General features: G+C 32.4%; 1 protein-coding gene across 9 annotated transcripts; it reads left to right on the top strand.

Annotated features, from left to right (window-relative positions):
• Positions 1-1,927: 1,927 nt before the first annotated feature.
• On the top strand, positions 1,928-21,830 carry LOC139515741 (uncharacterized). 9 transcript variants are annotated; one of them, XM_071305415.1, is made up of 8 exons: positions 1,928-2,082; positions 11,597-11,744; positions 12,472-12,486; positions 14,199-14,362; positions 17,396-17,487; positions 17,802-18,011; positions 20,040-20,130; positions 21,756-21,830. In XM_071305415.1, the coding sequence occupies exons 1-7, from the start codon at positions 2,027-2,029 to the stop codon at positions 20,123-20,125; spliced, it is 771 nt and encodes a 256-aa protein (XP_071161516.1). In that variant the 5' UTR covers positions 1,928-2,026; the 3' UTR covers positions 20,126-20,130; positions 21,756-21,830. The 9 variants fall into 9 exon arrangements, with proteins under 9 accessions (XP_071161516.1, XP_071161522.1, XP_071161515.1 ...); XM_071305414.1 differs by lacking the exon at positions 1,928-2,082 and adding an exon at positions 5,710-5,968; XM_071305413.1 differs by lacking the exon at positions 1,928-2,082 and adding an exon at positions 10,887-11,038.
• Positions 21,831-23,137: the final 1,307 nt, after the last annotated feature.

The following is a 23,137-nucleotide window of genomic DNA, read 5'->3' as shown; positions in this document are numbered from 1 at the left end:
TCGGTTTTGAAAGGTCAAGGAATCATAGTGTACGCTTGTCATACTTAGCTGCGGAACCGTAGCTCTTAGGTCCTTATGTTATTTTTTGACTATTTGCGGACCATAGATGGTCCGAAAAGTAAAAAAAAAAAAAAAAGGACTATAAGAGTTACGGTTCCGCAGCTATATCATACTATGCTATAAATATTTTGTCAACTTTATAAAAATTAAATGTTCAAAATTACCCAATAAATTTGTATTAAAATATCAGATGATATATTTTTATACAAATACAAATACAAATATTTTATTGGCACAAACTCAATTACAATAATTGACAACGGCCCATATACAACTAGTATACTAATAGTAATGATGCAGCAATTAAACAATATATATTTTTTGGAAAAGAAAAAGGAAAAAATGTTTCGTCGACTTCAGTTGTCCTGATCCAAAGGTCAATACTATGACACAACTCTTTGCGCTGGATTATTTCATCCTGGTACTAAATTTCTCGGTTAGTATTTTCACACGGTAGTGTATTTGTTATTTTTTTTAGACGCAGGATCGGGGGGTTTCAGGGATAAATGAATCTTTATGTCGCCCTCAGAACTTTTTACATACTCTTCAATAATATCTGCTGTTCTTTTGTATGTCTCCTTATTTGCTAGTGCTAATAGAGTTTGAAGATCTATTTTGATGTTTAGTATTTCCTGTTGTCTTTCCATTTCTTCTCTTTCCTGGTGGTATATCGGACAGTTAAATAATGTTCAGTGTTTTCCTCTTCACCACATTCACAGTATGGCGTGAGGGATTGGCCTATCTGATCATCCGGTGATATTTATTTAGCCTATTGTAGGCGGTTCTGAATTCAGACATTATTCTCCCGCAATATATGGGTTCGGGTTATCAAGTTGATGAGTCTTGCCTACAATAGGAACTAATTCGTGTAGTTGTCTCCCAGTTTCACTTCTAGTCCATCTACTTTGCCATTTTAGTTTGGTTGACATCTTCACTGCACTTTTCACACCAGACATTGTTATGACGTTGTACTGGTCATTTAGATTTGAGGCCTCCTAGCTGTGCTGCATCTTTTGCTAACTGGTCCACTATCTCGTTCCCCATGGGCTTGATAACGATACTGTCCTCAAAATATGTCAACATATCAAAATCGCTATCTTTATATAAAGTTCATAATTTCGTTATATGTTTATTGCTATATGTGTTTTTTTATTCTACATTGACTAGTAGAGTTATATCACGAGATCTCACAAACATTTTAAACACCGCCGAATTTTTGCGTCTGTCCCAAGTCTGGGTTTTGTATAAGTCATGTAAGTCTTGTATGGTTTTTTAATTTTAGTTTATTTATATGTTTTGGGGTTTAGTGTGACGTCCACTTTCACTGAACTAATACGTACACATTTATTTAGAGGCCAGTTGAGAACCACCTACGGGTGTGGGATTTTCTCGATGCGTTGAATACCCATTGCTGGCCTTCGGCTGTTGTCTGCTCATTGACATATTCCCCATTTCTATTCTCAATTTTATTAGAAATAAGCCGTGCTGTCCGTTTAGATTCAATGAAACTTTTCACATACGGGGAAACACAACATAATTAAAAACCCTCATCGCTACTGTTTTCTGATATGTCGCGTGAACAGGAGCGACGAGCGATCGGTTGGGATTAGATTGGGGTAACATTTCTTTATCAAGACTTTGTTTGATCCAAAAATTAGTGCAACAAATCTTATGAACCGAAAACTGGTGCGGCTTTATATGCACATCGATTCCAAAGTTACTAATCTACTTCTTGAGCCAAGTTCTGCATTTGGGAAATGATCAATAAAATTAAGCACTCCATGCATATCCGATTCAAATTAATCCCTTTAACCGTTTATTAACACTTGTTCATTTAAGTATTTTGTAATTAATGTGTGCAAGATATAAGATAAAAAGAACAATCCTTTTATCCAGTTGTCATCGCCAGTATTTTAACTAGCCTTGTTGGTGGTAACAGTCGGTTTTAGAGAAATGTGCTATAGTCATGGGGAGGGGAAAAAATCGAATGCAAAGGTTGATGGAAACAATGAAATGGTCAAGGTAAGTTAAAACATATTTGCGAATCTGTTTTTTTGTTAAATGTAGAAATTAGGAGATTGTCCGCTGAACTCAACAATTCGTCTAACTAACAAACTGACTGTCATCTCGAAAACTAGTTTAACTGAGTCATATGTCCATGACATGTCCTAAGTCCTGGATTTCTTAAGTGGCCGTCTTTGCAGTATTTGTGTGCAAATGTCATTTGGGCCATTTGGTATTGATGACATATCAAATATGTAAACACAAGAGACAGCGTTTTTTTTTATACTGAACGATTTAGAGCTCGATATATTGTTTATATACACATGCCTATTACTGAAGCACAGGCAATTAATTGTCTCTGTAAAACATACCAATAAAAGTTATATGAAAGTATATAGGTATTGAAGACCCTGTGTTGACCTCTATAGATGCTAGAAATGACTTTTTTGTTCTTATATCATGTCTTCTGTCATCTCTATATTAACTGTGTATAATTATCAACTGACGTTTGAAACAGGATATGCTTGCTGTCGCTTCCGATGCTTATGTAGTCTTTAGTTTATTCTGTAGTGTTTTGTAGATTAGTTTTGTAACTCATGTTTATAATCTTTTTGTGTTTGTGTCACGATTATGTTGGTCTCCCTTTGATATCCTCTGACTATTTTTCTACTCAGTCTCGGGGACATTATAGCGCCGTTATACAACAATGTTTACAGCAAGCACTTGCCAATCATAGATACAATAAGGTATGGCGATCGTTTGGTTATGTTCTGATGTTGGGTTGCGGTTTTGTTGATATTGTCCAACAACAACCTTCGATACTATCTACTTCGTTCAAAGTTAAACACATTTTTGCAAGGAAATTAAAATCAATGCAGGTGAACTGATATGTCTCATAAATGCAACTTTAGTGAGATTTAGGAAATTACAATTGTAAGGTGATTATAAGATTTAAAATAATTTCATTAGTAGGCCAAGCTTTATATTGTAAATGACCGTCACGGAAGGTTCTGACTTGTTCAAAGAAGATAAAAAGAACATTTTCTTTTTTTCATGATTATTTTCAATTTTCAAAATTTCCAAAAAGGGGGGAAATGACGTCCAAATATCGATTTGTGAATATCTAACATCCCCCTTTCTGACTTTTAAGGTGGTATGGGAGTCTAAAATAAAAATGATAGAATTTGTTCATACTTTACCAAAATGTAGTATCTATTGATATATGTTGAAAAATGTAATAAAAATGATAGGTCACCGTGCATTTTCTCAAGCTACAGGGCGTGACAAAATGAAACATTTTGTATGGATTATACAGGAAAAAACACAATTTTGTGATTAGAAACTAAACAAAATGATAGAATTGTTAAATACTTAAGGAAAAGATAGCTTTCATACAATGCTTTGAGAATATCAAAAGAAAAGATAGGGTCACCGTACGTTTTTTCCGGCTAAAATACAAAATAGGAAAATTCCATGTAGAATCCTTCAGAAAATGCACTGTTTTAGAGTTACCTCCCCTTAAAATGCCCATTTTTTTCTTTCTTTCAAACAACCAAAAATATTTATTATTTGCAAATATATCAATATTAATAAGTTATATTCTTATAAATTGGTTCTTTTAAATGAAAATTCACATAAAATATCTGCATTTCTGCATCAAATTTTGCTAACTTAATAGAAAAGCTGGACCTTTGGTTCTCTGTTTTTAACAATCCAAGATGGAGGAAGACACCCATACCACCTTAAGACATAAAAAAGTTACTAAGTTCAAATATCTAGCTTTTCAGAGTATAAAATAAAAATAAAAAATCCTGTGAAGATGCCCACATCTTTTATATATGTGTAGAAACCTCCTATACAAAATATCAAAGTTATGACTAAAACTATGTAGCAGGAGATAGCCGGACAAACCATGGTCTCTATAAGCAGCTAGTACCAAAATGTTACATAATCCAGAATACCGGGCATTTTAAGAATATTTGAAGAATACTCGAATCCTGTGGATATGCATACTTTTTTATGTAGATACATTCTACAAAATAGTTTAAAAGAAAATAGGAGCGAAAGATACCAAAGGGACATTCAAACTCATAGATATAAAATAAACTGACAACGCCAGGGATAAAAAAGATAAAGACAAACAGACAAATATTATAATACATAAGAAACAACATAGAAAACTAAAAACTAAGCAACACGAACACTAAAAAAACTAGGGGCAATCTAACGTGCTCCGGAAGGGTATGCAGATGTTGCTCAAAAACTTTTAAAAAGAGAAGATAGCCGGACAAACGATAAATACTTTATGAAGCTGTTATACCAAAAACAATGATTCTTATGGCTGTTTTTTACCAGTCAAATGCTCTTTAAGCCCACGATTTAATGTTATAAAACATCAAAAAGGTATTAATTGTGTGTCGACTAAGCGGAACACGTAGAAAATGCATAGCCAGTCTCGACCCCAATTATGGGAATAAGGTGTTTGGTGTTATAGTTTCTCATTTTACGCAAAAGTCGAAAGATACGAAAGGGATAGTCAAAAACAAACTGTCAGGAGCCTGTAATTCAGTGGTTGTCGTTTGTTTATGTGTTACATATTTGTGTTTCGTTCATTTATTTACATAAATAAGGCCGTTAGTTTTCTTGTTTGAATTGTTTTACATTGTCTCATCGGGGCCTATTATAGCTGACTGTGCGATATGGGCTTTGCTCATTGTTGAAGGCCGTACGGTGACCTATAGTTGTTAATGTCTGTGTCATTTTGGTCTTTTGTGGATAGTTGTCTCATTGGCAATCATACCACATCTTCTTTTTTATATGACAATACTATGGTCAACAAGAAACACGACAAACAGACAGACAACAATACAATAACACAACATAGAAAAGGAAAGACTGAAAAAACACAAACCATACCCCCTTAAAAAACGGGGTTGATCTCAAGGGTTCAGGAATGATGAAAAAATCCTGCTCCACACTGTGGCACCCGTCATGTACTCAAACTAAGAATATATGATTATAGAACAAGGAGACCAATTTTCGAAAATAAATGAGGAAACCATATTTGACAGAATATTGGTTAATTGGTTCCATAAAAGTTGTTTCATAATTCAATTTCAAGTTTTTAATGTAATCGGGTGCTTGCATGTGTGCATTCCACCTTCTTTGTACTGTTGTTTAATCTGAGTCTACGTAAAGGACCACCAGACAAATCGACTTAATATTATAATCCCTTGTAATAAAAAAATAATCTCTTTTTCATGTGTGCGTGGTGCATATGCATGTTGCACCTAATTAAAAGCAAGAGGAACGGTCGGAGATTAATCCGTAAAAAGGTTTAAGCTATAGCTTTTGTAATACCCGCTTGAATACCTTTCAATAACGGTAGTTAAGATCTATTGAAATTTAATCTAAGGTAAAATGGAGTTGTATTCAAGATTAATATTTACTAAATTGAACCAAAAATTAAATTTAAATTTGTCAATTTTTCCGGTAGTTTGTCGTTTATTAATAAAATAAACACCAATATATCAATAAGATATTCTTCTTCGCTTTAATCATTGTCCTAGTAACTTTTATCCGGTCTCAAAGCCCCCTAAAATTAATAAACTGGCCCAAATAATCGTATATTTCTACTTGATAGTATAGAGAACTATGAATAATCTGGGAGGTTTAAATTGTGTTGATAAATTCAACTAAAAATCTACAACAATAAAAGGTATATTTATGATATAAGAAGAAAACTTTCACTGGACAAATGATAAACGTCGAAGCGTGAAGATCGATTGAAAACATTGGATATTAATTGAAATTAAACTCGCATTTGACAACACAGAACTTTTAACAAGATGGCAGGACAAATTCGACGACCATATACTTCATATGAAATGAGAGGCTATGATATGTAAGTTCGATTTACTGTTGCAAGATCATAATTTTTTCTATCCTATATATATCATATACATAGTTAGTGCACTTTTTATATGTGGAACATGCAATGTACGGCATCTAAAGAACAAAATAGAAGCACTATTGAACGGAATGCGGAGACTACTATAACACATAGTATCTCAGGGGTATGATAGGGTTAGTCTTAGATATATTGACTCGGTTCATGGGAGAGCGTTTTTGGTAGAAGTACAAGCCGATGGCTTGGTATATTGGTGAGGTTTTGTGTAGGAGTACGAGATAATGATTTGGTATGTGGAATGTTCTTTTTGGTAGAAGTACAAGTGATAACTTTGTATATGGGGCGAGGTTTCGGATAGGAGTGTCAACAGATGTTTGTTCTTCCTAACAGAGCTTCCCTTGGAAAATATGTCACAGTTTGAAGGGGTTTAAGGTGGTGTGGGATTGGGACGTGGTCCTCCTAAGTTTCTGAATCAGTAAAACTAAAAGAAAACCTAACCTCGTAAAAATCATACGAAGTCTATTCTTAAAACAAAACTTGTGCTTACTTGTTGTCATTTTCTTGTTTTGTATAGAAAGTAAAACTAATATTTGGTCGTACGGGGAAACGAATTGATAGCAGTACGGGGAAATGAATTGATAGCAGTACGAGATAGTTATTACGTGGCATGTGGTAAAGCGGTGTGATCATGTGTATGGTGTAGGGGTTCGAGGTATAGGGACTTCTTGGTTTAAGGAATCTTTCTGGCTGAATGATTAAATTGTATACAGTATGTGAATCTGATGTATTTGTTAGGATTATCATGCAGAAAATAGACAGTCAATTGGTCGTAACTATATTTACAAGTCGCCGGCTTAGACTCATTGTACTAATACAAGATTCATCTTTCTTGATCTCAATAATTTGATTAAAGAAAGTAGAACGTACTATACAATTGTCCAATGGTGTATCCAGGGGGAGGGCGTTCCGTTGGTTGGAATCCCCCTTTTTGGGACGATCAACGCATTTGAATGGAGAAATATGGTTTGAACCCCCATTGTATCCTGGGAACACCCCTTTTGAAAAAAGCTGGATCGACAAACTTATACGCAGTTTTATAAGTATTGCAAACGAATAACACTTGTAAAACAATACTTTATTTAATAATTGTTCATGGCAACTGCATGAACGTACTTGGTCTGTTGCTATAAAAATCTTTCCTACAATGTAATGTATGTTCGCATATATTCACCTTCATATATTCAATATCGTTTCCAATATTTGTAACGTGCAGAAATCTGCATTATTATGACTATCTGAAAGATTCAAGAAATGATTGAAAGAATCGTAACCCAGAAAATAATCCACTTTCATGCTACATTCGGAAAAGATCAAAGATATATAAAACTAATTTAAGTTCATGTGATATTATACAATATATTTCACCTATACTTTTCATGGTACAGCTATTACAAGTCAAAAAATAAACTTTTTTACTATTCAACACTTGATAGAGTTTAAAGTTTTCAAAGCAATTTTAATTTATATAATTAAAAAAGAAATGTTTTTGAATAAACACTTATCAGACTGTATAGAGTTAATGGATTGGAAGTATTCAATATACTTGAGAAAGAAAAAAACCCTTTATAAACACTTTTCTAGTACAGTTTATATGTATGAAAGTAAAATTTACGTTTATTGTATGCATTTTAAGCGCTATGTAAACACTTCAAATAAAATATTATTCAACATTTTGTTTCTGATGACGTGTTAAATTGATTGGACAAGTCTATTATCCATGTTCACGTTCTACAGATCAATTTTATAACAGACAAAAATATCAATTTTTACATTAAATATTTACACAATGGTTTGTGAATTCGTTTTTCCCCCCAATTTAAAGCATGCAATATATTAAATATTTGTTTGAACTCGAGGAATAACGTTTTTGTAATGTTCGTTTCAGCCGTCTGCTACACAGATGGCAATCAATGCACTGTCCAAAAAGGTTTGAAGCAGGAGCAATCATATGGCTCGTTTAGTGGAATCAGATTAGAACGTTAAACTGGCAACGGCGGTCGCAATGCTATATAAAAATGCCTATTACAGATATGATACAATACAAAAAGCGGAATCGAAATGGCCGCACGCACATTGACATATATGCAGTACAAACCAAATCACGGTTCATATATAGTACATTTGAAAGCTTAAGTAATAAGAGTCAAATAGAAGTCAGTGCACATATGTAGATTTTTACTTTGTTATTTAATATGCGTCATGAAACTCCTTAGAAGTGTTCGTATGTCATATCTTACGGCTTTTCATTATTTGCACAATTGGGTGTCGGCAGCAGATATTTAATTGATTGTTTCTGTTCAATTTTTATTTATCAATTCGGAGAGATTTTCAGCTTTAATAGCATATTTTGTACACTCCCGTGTTTTATTGAAGACTAAAGGTTGCCCTAACTCTTGATCCCTAATTTTTTTCCTTAGGCTGTTCTCTCATTGAACTTTACCCCACATTTCCTTTTATTTCGGTATAAGAAATGAAATAGAGATCTATACATATTTTTTGATTCAATTCGGGACGATTTACTTGTGTTACACCTTAGCTATATTCGCTCTTGTGTTTTATTGAAAACCTTAGGTGACCCTAGCTCTCGGCGCCTATTTTTACTAAGATTGTTCTCTCATTGAACTATACCCAACAGCTCCTTTTATTTCAGTATAACAAATCAAAAAGTGGTTTATATATTTCTTTAATAAAAACACCTGTGTGATAAATCAAACAATTAGTTTTATTACTCATTTTAAATTATTTCAATAGTGTATATTAAAGTTCGTCTAAAAGTTTATAATAGTTTTAATTTAATTGCATGCCTCGAGTTAAAGATCTAACATAGGTTCAGACTTTGATACGCTATAATTATCCATATTCCCTAAGCAACGCCATAAATAAAAGACATTTGGTGTTAAAATTGTAGAATATTAAAACTGCCATGTTAATTAATGTTAACATGTAGGGACCATGCCTCTGATAATATTGCACACTGTCACAGCAACACTTGAGACTCAATTAAGAAAGTTGAACAATATGCAGCGCCATAAATAATCATACATATGGTGTTTGAATTGTAGCATATTAAAACTGTAATGTTTATTAATGTTAACAAGCACTGTAGGGACCGTGCCTCTGAAAACAATTTCAAATATAATCATGGGTAATTTAGGCAATAAACATGTTTGTGAGATCTCAACCCTCCCCCATACCTCTAGCCAATGTAGAAAACTAAATGCATAACAATACGCACATTTAAAATTCAATTCTTGAGAAGTCAGAGTCTGATGTCAGAAGATGTAACCAAAGAAAATAAACAAAATGACAATAATGCATAAATAACAACAGACTACTAGCAGTTAATGCTTGTATCGGCAACGCTTAGGACGCAATGAAACTATGCAGAGTCGATCGCGAGGCTTTTGTATGACTTGGTAAAAACACAGACCGAATTTCACATTCTGTATTTGGATTAATTCCGAATTTGGAAGTAGGTGTTGACAGATTTATTAAATCTATATGACTGACTGTCGGTTAGGTAGCCGACCTTCTGTCCTTAGATATAACATGGAAAATCGATCTTTTGTGCTCGTGCCTACCAACTGTACAAACATCATTGAAAATTAATCCGTATTAATGGACACCCGACTATTATGTCATTGCGGGTTATCTGTGTTCTATTTGTACAATCTTACAACAGTGACAATACCATATCTTTTGTAATTATTGTTCCAAAATTTTAAAGAATGCGACAATGATATGTGTAAATGATAAATTTAAAGTACAAAAACACAGGGTTCCTACTATGTAAATACTCTTAAAGATTTAATCTCCAACATAAATTTATAGGGGGCTGTGTGATAAATTCATAAAAATAAATACCTTAAATATTGTTTATTTACATTTAGGCAACAACAATATCTTTTCTAGCTGTTTTGTTAAAAAAAGGGGGACGATTTATTTTGGGTACAAACATGGAATGAAAGCTTTGTATGTGTCCCACATTGGTTAAAGTCACGGTTATATTTAGAATGAGGGGTAATATTGAAAGCAGTGATTATATGCAAAGATCAGAGTTTATTAAAGAGTCGGATTGTAGAGTGTTCTCCAAAGTGCAATAGTCATACTTAACAAAACAAGGAATTAAATAAGATGGTCCCTGTCAAGAGAACAAGAAATAAGATGGCCGAGATCTTCTTCGAAACTTTAAAGAACAAACTAGTAATACATTGTTATCATAATTGGGAACCATGTGGTATGTTATGACCCCCCTTTCCACCACAAAAAAACCAAACCAGCACAAACAACAAGGAACCAGATATATTGTGACCTCATTGAAAATTAAAAGACTTGGTGTGACCTTGTCCAACGAACAAACCTTGTCCAACTCTTTATATTCAACACTCTAAGAATACGTTTGTGTGGCTCTGTTTTAAAAAAATTTTAATTTGGCCTTATTAAACGATTACAGTTTGTGTGACCCTCTTGTGGAATGATCACCTGGTCTGTCATCACTTAAATTATTCTAAAAATGTATATTAAAAATCCAAACTGCGAGTTGTCAAGTGAGAAACACTTGATATTTTGGTATTCGGAAAAATCGTCGCTGAATCAGGTCACAAGAGAGAGAGAGATGGCCGTAAGTTCAAGTTGTTACCGATAGCCTCATTCAAATGCACTATTAAAAGATGTATGTAGCTCATAAAGTTGCTCCATGGACAATTTTGTTTAGGACCATAATTAACCAATAATGATTTTTGTCTTAAATAACATAAAATCCAGACATTATCATATATAGGTGACGATAAAATAGTTATTCCCCTGGTGTATGCCGTATTACAGAACCTAATAATCAACAAGCTATCAGTATAAATAAGTAATCAGACATGCTATACAGAACTGATATTGACAAGGGGATATATATCAAAAGTACTAACATTTCTGATATCTGATAGAGATGATGGAATATGACCCGATCCACAGGGCTAGTTCTGTAACCTACCAAACGACTGGTACATTCAGGTAGTGTTTAACTTCTTACCAAAAAAAAAAAAACCGCTTACACTTGAGGGAGTTTTTTTTTCGACAACTGGCTGTGATAAAAAGGGAAGTGGTTATCATTTTCAGAACATGTTTCCTTCCTTCCGCATATTTGTATATCAAATGTTCTTTTCGGAAATTTCGTTAGTGTTCCTCCTTGTAACGACATATTTTATTACATTAATAGTTTCATGTCAGATGTTTGGTTCTCTATGTTGAAATAACATTGGAATATATATTCCCGACCTGTCTACCGTCGGGGCCATTAGAGCTTTCTTGCGGCGGAGGGCATGCCCATAGTTGACGTTGTAAGTCCAGTCTGGAGACTTTTATAATAGTAATTTTCTTACAAATTTAGAAGTAGCTAGAATAATACTCTTTCAGGATGAAAAGGTTAAAAATTGGCGGATTTATAGTTCTGAACTAGCCTGTGGTAGTTGCACTTATCAAAACAACTGCATCAATAAAATACTTACGCGGATATAAAATTGCATAGCATCAAATATACAGACTAATGAAATTCAAAATATTTGTTTACAGATATCCATCTGATGTATATGAAGATGATCCGTATGGAGATGTCAATTGTCCGTCACCCCCTCCAAACCCTACAGGCAGATATGGTGCTTATACCCCCGGTCGTGTTACCCCAGGGAGACCGGGGTCAAGGATTAACAACGCAACACAGGTAATACAATTATTTTATGATTGAATTAACGTTTAAAAAGTTACTGAATGTTTGATTTAAAGATGTTTGCTACTCCATTTTTTGATTTTTTGCCAGATTTTCGGAAATTGCCCACTAATCCCTACTTTTCTTTTCATAATTTTATTACATAAAGTTTGAAAAGCCATATTTCAAAATTTTATAGAATTCTTGTTATTTTTCATAGTTTTTGAAACAGATAAGGTGCCTATGTTAAATATATGAAAAATCTAGAGAGAATTGTTTCCCGCCAAATTTTCAATGGCTTATATCTCGAAAACGAGCACACGGAATCTCCATTTTTTCTACTTTTTTAGTTTATTTATTTATATACTATCAATTCATAACAGTCTTTTAAAAAGCTTGTTATTTTTTAACAGAGAAGCGAACATCCTTAAAAAAATGTGTCATGATTTCTCGATCTTGAGACTGTACATCGTCGGGTTGTTGTCCCTTTGATACATTCCCCATTAATTTCCATTCTCAATTTTATCGTTCGTGTAATAAACATATCTATGTATTTACTATTTTGGTTAAAGTTGGAATGTCTATGTTATAAAATTAGCTTTTCAGACCTGTTGCGCATGTTGACAATCAATATCTCTTCAGTGATGCTCGAGACCAAATTTTTTGAAAATCGAAAGCTTATTAAAAAGATGAAGAGCTATATATGTGTGTATGTTTTCTATGGAAATATGTCTTATTTCAGGATTATCAAGATCAGGTATGTGTCTTGTGAATTTTTGGTATTTAGTGGCATAATGTGTGGACTTTAATTTGCAGCTTTAAAAAACATGAGTCAATTATACTTTATTTTCATTTTTGAAAAAGCCCACGCAAGAAAGACAGATATTAATTATTGCAATCTATATATAAAAAAAGGAGATATAGAACTGTGAATTCATGGTATTGTTTCAATTTCTACCCACTCTGTTCTGATGAAAACGTCTTCTCTAAAAATCATCTTTTATCAGTCATCTTAGGTTGTGGTTTCACTATACTTAGCACCTGCATTGGAAAAGCAATGAATGCCTATTTTAGCCATTACAAAGATACCAATCTATTACAGTTAAAACTTTTAAAAATGCATATTATGCAGTGAAATATGTATAAATCTTAAGCTATTTAGATTTGTACACTTGTTTGCGTATCATTTTCTGCCCGAATGGGACATTAAGCTATATTTTGATTTGTATACCGGATAATTACTTTCTGTTATTGGACGTTCCTGCCGTGATGAGAGCTTGATTCAGTTAAATACCATTGCGTTTTAATTAGATCTACAATTTGAGCTTTGTCTTAGAGAACGATTAAAGAATTTCTTTGTAGTTTTATGCCAAAGACTAAAGCTATGGCTCTATAACGCATTATCAAAACTTTATTGTAGATCTCTTTCAAACAAATCCAAGCCCTTTCACCATTTTTTTCAAGTTTAACTTCATATCTAAGTTTTATTTCGTGTTGTTTGGTTGCTGTCTTATCACTTTTAATTGATATTACTCATTAAACATTCATAACGATCTATAACACGTATATATGCAGGAATTTTTAATATCAACACGTCTATATGATTGATCGTACAAGATTTTTGCTTTAGCAGCTAGTGCAGGGCCATTTGCCTTTTAACATTTTTTTGGTGTTATTTCATAAAAACAAGGACATGTAACTTTATATGTGAACTACCTATGTAAACGACTTTTAAATAATAATAATAATTTTATTTGCAAAATACACCCATATGGGTCAAGCAAACACAAATACAACATTTAATACAGACAGTGAATTTAAATGGTAGTTGCAAAATAGTTTTAGCTTCTGATGTGCACCTATTACACTTGATGATGGTTAGTTTTAATAATGGACAATACATGTAAAAACTTCGAAAAACAAAATGAAATTCACAATTGTCTTAAAATTGTCGAAACCACTGGGGCAATGCTCAATCCGATGTACAAAAATGTATATTGAATTTCAACATCAATTTGCACATCCGACCCTGTCTGACTTGACGATTAGAGTTTTCACTTCAAATAAGTGAGTATGAGTTATTTATTTACTTTAAATAAGGTCGTTTGTTTTCTGATTTGTATTGCTTCACCTTTTGTTATCTCGAGCTGTTCTACTATTTGTATATGTTTCTTTACGATATTGGGTTTGTTCATAGTCTCTGTACTCTGTTGAATACAATGAATAGTTGTCTCATTGTCAAACATAACACATAGCCTAACTCGTTTGCAGTGCAAGGACTATTTTCTTTTATGTCATATGGTGTTAAGTACTCGTTAAGCGTTAAGTGTTGTTAAGTGTGTATTATGGTGACCTGAAATGTATTTTTCGGTATACTGGTTCCCCTTGGTCGCTGTGTCATTCACTGCCACCAAATTCTGCTTTAATTTACTCGCGTACATATATAAACTTTGAATATTTATATTACAGACAGAATCCAGATTAGGATATAATAACGACTTCCGGTATTCGTCCCCACCCCCAATGAGACTACAGAGAGAGATGACAATGCCTGCCAGGACGGAGGAACCACTAGATCCAATCACAAGACAGTATTACAATCGGCTGTTTCACAGATCTCAAAGTCCAGACATGTAATGATTCTATTGTTTTTCATTATTATAAATAATTGTGGTATTTGATAATTTTCCATGAGAGACATACCATATTGTCTATAAAAAATGGATTAATTATAAGTAATGGATTAATTGTTAAAAAAAACTATGGCAAGCCGTTCTCGTCAAAACTATGTTTAAACCATTTTTCGAGAAATTTACACACTGAGAATTACAAAAAAACACACTGAGATTTAAAAACTTCAAAACACACACTGAGAATTAAAAATTACACACTGAGAATTAAAAATTACACACTGAGAATTAAAAATTACACACTGAGAATTAAAAATTACACACTGAGATTTCATAACGACGCACTGAGATTACAAAAATGAAAAACACACACTGAGAATTGAAAATTACACACTGAGAATTGAAAATTACACACTGAGAATTGAAAATTACACACTGAGAATTGAAAATAACACACTGAGATTTCAAAAAGACACACTGAGAATAAATAAATTGAAAACACACACTGAGAATTTGAAATTACACACTGAGAATTTAAAATGACACACTGAGATTTGTGCGCACTTTTTATGCGCACATATCTAATTAGCATACTTAATCTGAATCTATTACAAGCTTAAAGCAACTAAGGGACAGAACTCGTTAGTCCTTCGATTTGGTTCCAAATTATTCATAAAAAACTTTAGAAATACAAGGACAAGAAAAATACCCGCTTATTCTTATTACAAAATATTTATACCAAATGGTGAAAACTTTATATTAAAATTATAAGAAAACTTGGAACAATTTGCACTGAAAAACAAATAATGCAGTGAAGTTTTTACTCAAGTGTCTATAATAGAATATAAACGTAACAAAAATATAAAAGATTAACTTGCGAAATCAGGGTAACAGTTGGAAGACTTTTTAAAAGGGACCCATGCTAAAACGGTTTTAAGTACTATATATACCATGGTTTTTACGAGTTAACATATTTAAACAAACGAATCCGAAGGATGAGTTTGTTTAAATATGTTAATGAGTAAGACACATGGTATATAAAATTTGTAATATAAATAAAATGATTGACAGCTTCAAGACCTTCAACTAATATTGGAAATTGATCACGTTACAGTTTTATCCAATGAAATGGAAGCTCGCGCAAGTCACTTTTGCGCTGCGTGTATGATCGTCTGTGTACTTCATGTAATAGAACCCCTGAATTTGCAGAAAGTAATGAAAATGTCGGATTTTCCCTGATTTGTTTTTAGTTTTGCGCCCCGTGTATGATTGTAGGCGCAGGTAATTTCATAATGTCATCAGACTGAGGTAAACACAAATGTCGGATTCCAGCGACAAGGATTAAATAATTATTCTAATGACGGTAAGAATTTTTTTTTTTTTTCAATGTATCATACAAATTAATCATATTTTACAGAATTTTTATCTAAATGAAAAATGCTTCTCTTCCGTTATTTTATTAGATTATTTATTAAAACACAATTTAAATGATAAAAATAATATTTTAACAGTGGCGGATCCAGGGGCGTAGATAGTGTACGTCCCCTAATCATGTTTTTTCACAGATATTTGTAGCCGATATTTATTCCTTTTTGTATAGGTACCCCCCTTTTTAAATCGAATTTAAATTGAATTTTCGCAAAGGAAATGATAGTGTTACATTTTATTTTTTTCAAAACTGAAAAAAGAAACATTCAGTAATTGTTTCCAAAATTAAGGGAATTCGTAACAATACTATGTAGTTTGAAAAGGGTTTCTTGAAATGTGGTACACATAATTTATTGCTTTTTCTTATAAAATGAAAACAAATGAAGATCTTGACCTTTTAGTACGTTTTACAGTTTCCTAAATATTTTAGAGGCGGATGCATTTAAAAAAAAAAGGTGGAGCTTCAGCCATGGAATAACATCAAAATGAATATGTTATACCATGGCTGAAGCTCCGCCTTTTTTCCTTTGGATTCTAGTCGAGTTGCATATTTTTAGCAAAGTATGGTACAACATAAATTTGCATATAATATACCATGGTTTTCCCTCACCACACTTTTTAAGCAAATTATTTCATAAAAACATCAAAGGAAAAAATCCAATTTATGTTACAAGTCCCGATACACTGGTAGTAATGATATGAATTATAGGCAACAAACTTGTGAATATGAGCGATGTTAAGTCATGAAATTTATTACGAATGTTAATTGGTTGAAGGAATCGCATTTCACTATGATGACAAGAGTTTTTGAGATCAAGATATTAATCTGTTGAATTATTCATCTCATGAATATTCATTAGTAATTTGCATATTAATCTCGGTGTGTATTTTTGAAATCTCAGTGTGTAATTAACAATTCTCAGTGTGTGTTTTTCAGTTTATTTATTCTCAGTGTGTCTTTTTGAAATCTCAGTGTGTTATTTTCAATTCTCAGTGTGTAATTTTCAATTCTCAGTGTGTAATTTTCAATTCTCAGTGTGTGTTTTTCATTTTTGTAATCTCAGTGCGTCTTTATGAAATCTCAGTGTGTAATTTTTAATTCTCAGTGTGTGTTTTGAAGTTTTTAAATCTCAGTGTGTTTTTTTGTAATTCTCAGTGTGTAAATTTCTCGAAAAATGGTTTAAACATAGTTTTGACGAGAACGGCTTGCCATAAAAAAACCCTCATCGACGATACTAGGCTTGTAATTTTGTACACCAGACGGCGCTTTTCGTTGGCAAAACGCTCCTTATTGACGCACGAATAAAAAAAAGTGTTGACTACCGTTTTTTCAACCGTGTATTTTGACGAATATGTGTGACATCCAACATAAACAAAATGGTATCTTATATTGCCGTTATCTTTTATACTGTGGATGTACATGTATACGGACTAATTTATTTTGTTTATAGCGCCGGCTTGTCAAGCTATATAGTTGAACTAAAACTGGACATGTATAGATCAAAAGTCACAATTTTTCGTAACGCAAATAGTACTTGATAAAAATATATGTATGTTGGTGTATAATAAAAAAATGCTTAATTATTGAAAACTGTACCTCCGTTTTAGGAATCTTAACCGAATGGGACGAGCTGGTGGCAGATGGCGTCATATAACTTCTTGTTTTGCAAACACAGGATCGCATATGTCTTTTGTAGAAGGTAATCACATTTTAAAAATCAAACACAGTACATCATTTACCCTACTAAACATTAAAAAAATGGTAGCAATATTGCCAGTTATCAGCAATATTTTTTTAAATCAAAGATCGTTAATTTCTGTCAAAGTTAGTCAAGCGTACCTTTTTGATTATTATGTATGATACTTTATGATATATATCGCCACTCTTAAAATATGACCTTCTTCAAAGGCCCAAAACTTCGATAGAAAAAAGATACGACATGTCTTTTAACCTTGTATACACTAACACTATTATTGTTTTCTGTACTAATATTTCATAAACATTGTTTTCCAGGTACAGTAAAACAGGTAGACAACAATTTTATGTTACCAAAGAGACAACCAGCTCAAAAAATAAGTTTTTCAAATAGCATGGCTAATCCAAGGACAATGTACAGAGCTCCATCCGCCACGAAACGGAAACCAAAATACAATTCTACTTACTACGATCATGCCAAAAATGGATTTAAATATTGGTATCAAGAGCAAAATAAGCCAATGGATCGTAAGTTTTTTTAACAAACAAGTTGTGTTTTATAACTCATAATAATACCCTATAACTTACCAACTACAATGAGTAATTTGTTTGAGAAATTGTTCTCGCCTTCGTTGCGTTAATCTGTATTTTGTTATCAAAGTGCTTGTCGAACGGGGTTTTATTCATTTTAAACACGGATTGATGACTTCTATTGAAGTTTAAAATAAATACATAAAAAAAATAACAAATGAAATACCATTATCGGAATATATAAATATGGTATTGTTGGCTCAGATTGTTGGCCACTTGTTTCTCAAGGTCAGATTGAACTGCAACTTGTTCTCAATGTCAGCTTGAATGGCTACTTGTTCTCAAGGTCAGATTAAACGGAACCGTTTTTTGTTCTCAAGGTCAGATTGGACGGCCACTTGTTCACAAGGTCAGATTGAACGGCTACTTGTTTTGAAAGTCAAATTGACCTTACTTGTTCTGGAGGTCAGATTTAACGAACTTTCGTAGGCGAAGGCGGGAATGATTTCTCTTCCTTTGAATCCAACATTTTGATTGGGAGAGCAATATCCTCGAACAATTGTCATTTAATTAACATAAATGTCATTTACAATATATGTATTACCCAGTTTACAACATAGAGTACAAATGTGTATATTTAAATATATGAGTTGTACAAACAACATGCACAGTATTTGAAGGTAATCGAAGTTAGTTTTTTCTTCTTTAAAACCCACTTGTTTATAGGGTTTCAAGGCATTATGGTCATTTTGTCATGCATTTGTATCAAATTATCTTTAGATTCAAAATGAAAACCTTCTATACTGATTTAATGTTTGATGGATCAAATTATATGAAAACAATATGTTGATCATCGTTGAAAAATTGCGCGAAGGACAGTATTTTGTTTTATTTTATTTCTTGCTTTCCCTGACTTGCTGGTAGAATTTGAATAAATTTGAATACACACAAAACAAATATATAAAAATAATTTTAACTTCGATGAACCTATTAGTAGTTGCTGTGAGTTTATATGTATTTGTTCATTTTTTTCTATTTTGCGCATTTTTTTTTATTTTGCATATATATATTTTTTATTTAGATCAAATGATACAATACTACTTCCTTCATTAATTAAGAACTGTCACAAATCAAATATTTATTTTTCATTTTATCATTTTAAAACAGGTCGCACTAGAGCCCCATTATTATACTCCTGTTAAACAGCCAGGTATACCCCACTTTGTAGATACTTTTATATTGTTCACCGTATTGTGGGACGTTATCACGGAAAAGGACTGTAGATTAGAACCTTAATATCGTTCACCGTATTTTGTGGAACGTTATCACGGGAATGGACTGTAGTTTAGAACTGGGAGAGGTGTTGGTCTCACAGCATGCATTCAATTTATTTGCACTTTCCTATTCTTGTAATACTGTGTTTCAAAAACAACAAAGGAAGAAATTCTTGTTTGAATTTCTTAATTAAAAAAAGAGCTGGAAAACATGTTGTCAAATTTGTAAAAACAACAAAAATTCATTACTGGTTTGAATAGTTCGGAAATCACTTTCATTGAGTTGTAAATGGTACACAGTTTACATTTTTATTCCAATTTTGTTATGACCTCAATTGTTACCATTTATTTAGTAGCATTTTAGCATGTAATTTTGTAAGTACAAACTATAGACTGTTGTAGAAAGTTTCAGACATGATTGAAGTACAGAACAGAGGTGGTGGGTATCTGTTTCTTGAAAAAGGAAATGAATTTGAAAAATGATTTTTTGGGGGTAAATAAAACATCAGAGTATATGTATTAAATGTCTCTTGGATCAGAAAACATCTACATAATCTGATGTTAAGATCTTTAGATTGACTGTATTTATTTATGCAATTTAAAATTCAAAATCTTGAAATTTTAGCGGAATGGGATGAAACCTTACTAGATAGTTTAGTTAATGATAGATATATAACGGTAGTATTTAGTTGAAGAGGCAATGTTGATTGGTTGTATTTATGGTATAATGCATTTGATTGGCTATTAACAGTTGGATTAAGGAAATCTATTGGAGCCAAAGGTACCTGGCTGGGAGTGGCTGGAACACTCCCTAATCCTCTTTCTGGATTGAACTGATTTTGGTAAAGGGATGTTTGGTGTGTTTTATGAACTAACATATAAACATTTATATTTTAACATCCGAGATTTATATGTTTATATATGGAATGTTTTGCTAGCTAACAATGAAATAAATTGCGTAAGGACGAATTTATTTGTAAGAAACCTGACTGCATGGTGTGTTCTGTTATATAATGCATGTATAATATCATCTTTATAGTCATATGTCAAGGAAATAATAGATTTTTACATTGAAACTGAATGTTTTAGAAATTTTCATGCATGTATGCTTTATCCTTTATAATGATGAAATATCCAACAGAAGATATTTTAAAAGTTTGTATGCAGTTCCCACCAGGCGAATAATCGTTTACATGTTACATTTCTAATGGATTTACATTAAAAAAAAATTTAAAATGTTTTTTTTTCACATTATATAACATATTTGTTAGCTTGCTGACATAGTTGTAAACACCCAAAAAGTCGCAAAATTTATTAACCCCCAATTTTGTGAGAGAAAAATGATAGAAATTAAAAATCTTCACATACCATTGATATATATATATATACACATTTGGTGCAAAATTTAAAAAAAAGTTTAATGCATAGGTTATAAATTTAATCACATATAAAGTACCGTATCCTATAATTTGTGAATGAAGGTTGAAAATAGAAAAATCCAGGCAACTTGCGAACATTCCACATATGAAAAAATATTTTACAAAATAGTTCGCGGAAAACAACAAGATGAGATGGGGGTCAATCCATGTATGTGACGGTCGTACACGTGCATGACGAAATGACATTAGGCAAAACAAATTCAATCACAGGAAGGGGTTATTCGACTGGATGTTATCATGACCTTGAATATATTTTTTCATATGTATATTTTATACAAATGTATAAGTGTATATATATATATAAATGGAGCAATATATGATTTTTTTTACAGATTTTCAGGAGAAAGTGATTTTAACCTTTACAAGTTTACTTATTGTCGATTTTACGCGATTTACCACTATAATCCAATGTAATGAACTATTAATCCACATTCAGTTATTACGACCTTTTTTTACATCTTGACAATGTTGAATTTTAAAGAAACATTAAAAGTTGGAAAATTTCCCCTTATATTATAATACAAGTATATATTTTAACTGTTTGTTTTAAATTTATTGTTGTAGTTGTATAATAATGGAGATTTAGGTTAAAACTGAATGCATATATACAGACTCAGGGGCGGATCCAGCCATTTTAAAAAGGGGGGGGGGGTTCCCAACCCAGAGTAAAGGAGGGGTTCCAACTGTATGCTCCCATTCAAATGCATTGATCGGCCAAAAAAAGGGGGGTTCCAACCCCCGGAACCCCCCTTTGGATCCGCGCCTGAGACTTATGCAAATATAAATGTTTGGCTTTACAACTTTTTTGATCTGAGCGTCACTGATGAGTCTTATGTAGACGAAACGCGCGTCTGGCGTAATGAATTATAATCCTGGTACCTTTGATAACTAGTTACTGTTATTATGTTTTCTTTATTGTTTGTTTCAGCATACTTTGATATTGTTGATAGTAACCTTTTAAAACTAATTGTATATTAAACTGTTAATGAACTTTTTTTCACATATTTATCATTTCCAATATTTTTCAGTGGCATCCAGTCTTCGGATAACAGGACGAAACATGGAAGAAATTTATTAAACTACGTCAATATTTTATTTGGAGATTTTATTTGGAGAACAACAAGACAATGCAATTATTGTAAAATTGTCATATTTGCTCAGATGAGAGATCTGTCAAGATTCATTTTAAAGAACTTTTTGTATAAAGCTATGATATTTATTAAATTATATAGAAGACCCTAGTCAATCTCAAAATATTCTGTGATATTGCTCAGCCCTGTGACATTTGCTTGTTCAGATCCTAAGTTATTTATACACACCGGTAAATAAAATAAATACTAAATTGTTCGTTCATTATTGGTATCGTTGCCTGCTATAACAAGAGTGACACGCCGAAATGTCTCGCCTTCTTTACCAATCATTGATAGTATGTTGATAGTCCTAAATATAAAGCTTTTCTAAAACTATCACATAAACCTAATATGATCCAAGAAAATGAGGTCAAGGTCATATAAACTGAACAAGAAAGACATGTACATCTTATAATCATTCTATACACTAAATATAGTTGACCTATTGCTTAGTTTCTAAGAAACAGACTTCACCAAAAAAACTTAACATTGACCAATGAACCATGCAAATGAGGTCAAGGTCAGATGAACCGAACAAGAAATACATGTACGCCTTATAATCATTCAATACACTAAATATAGTTGACCTATTGCTTATAGTTTCTAAGAAAGACTTAACAAAAAAAAAACTAAACATTGACCAATGAACCATGCAAATGAGGTCAGATGAACCATGTCAAGCAGATATGTACAGCTTGCAATCCTTCCATACAACAAATATAGTTGACCCATTGCTTATGGTTTAATAAAAACAGACCAAAACACAAAAGATTAACACTGAAAAATATCAGAACAGTGAAAATGAGGTCAAAATCAACCAAAACCTGACTGAAACGAGACTGACCTGTACATCATAAAATATTTCCATACACCAAATATAGTTGACCTATTGCATATCGAGTATTAGAAACAAAGACCAAGACTATAAAACTTAACTTTGACCTCTGAAGTTCTGAACCATGAAAATGAGGTTGAGGTCAGATGACACCGCCAGCTAGACATGTACACATTTCAATCAATTTTATTAGCGAATCGTTGAATTTGTAAGACTCGTCCAATTAATGACAAGGTGACAATAGCTCCAACCCGTTCCTTCGGTGTGAAGTATACTTAAAAGCATATTTGACATATATTTAGATAAATATAACATGCATATGATGTAAAAAACCTGGATTTTTTTCAAGACTTTGGTTAATGGTGGTGGAAGTGTGAATTTGTACAGAGACAGAAAATTTTATATTCTAGTGTTATAAGTGTTACATATATACATTTTAGTGTGT

This window comes from Mytilus edulis, chromosome 3 (genome assembly GCF_963676685.1).
Source record: "Mytilus edulis chromosome 3, xbMytEdul2.2, whole genome shotgun sequence".
Classification (NCBI taxonomy): domain Eukaryota; kingdom Metazoa; phylum Mollusca; class Bivalvia; order Mytilida; family Mytilidae; genus Mytilus; species Mytilus edulis.
This window is presented reverse-complemented; position numbering and strand designations above follow the sequence as displayed.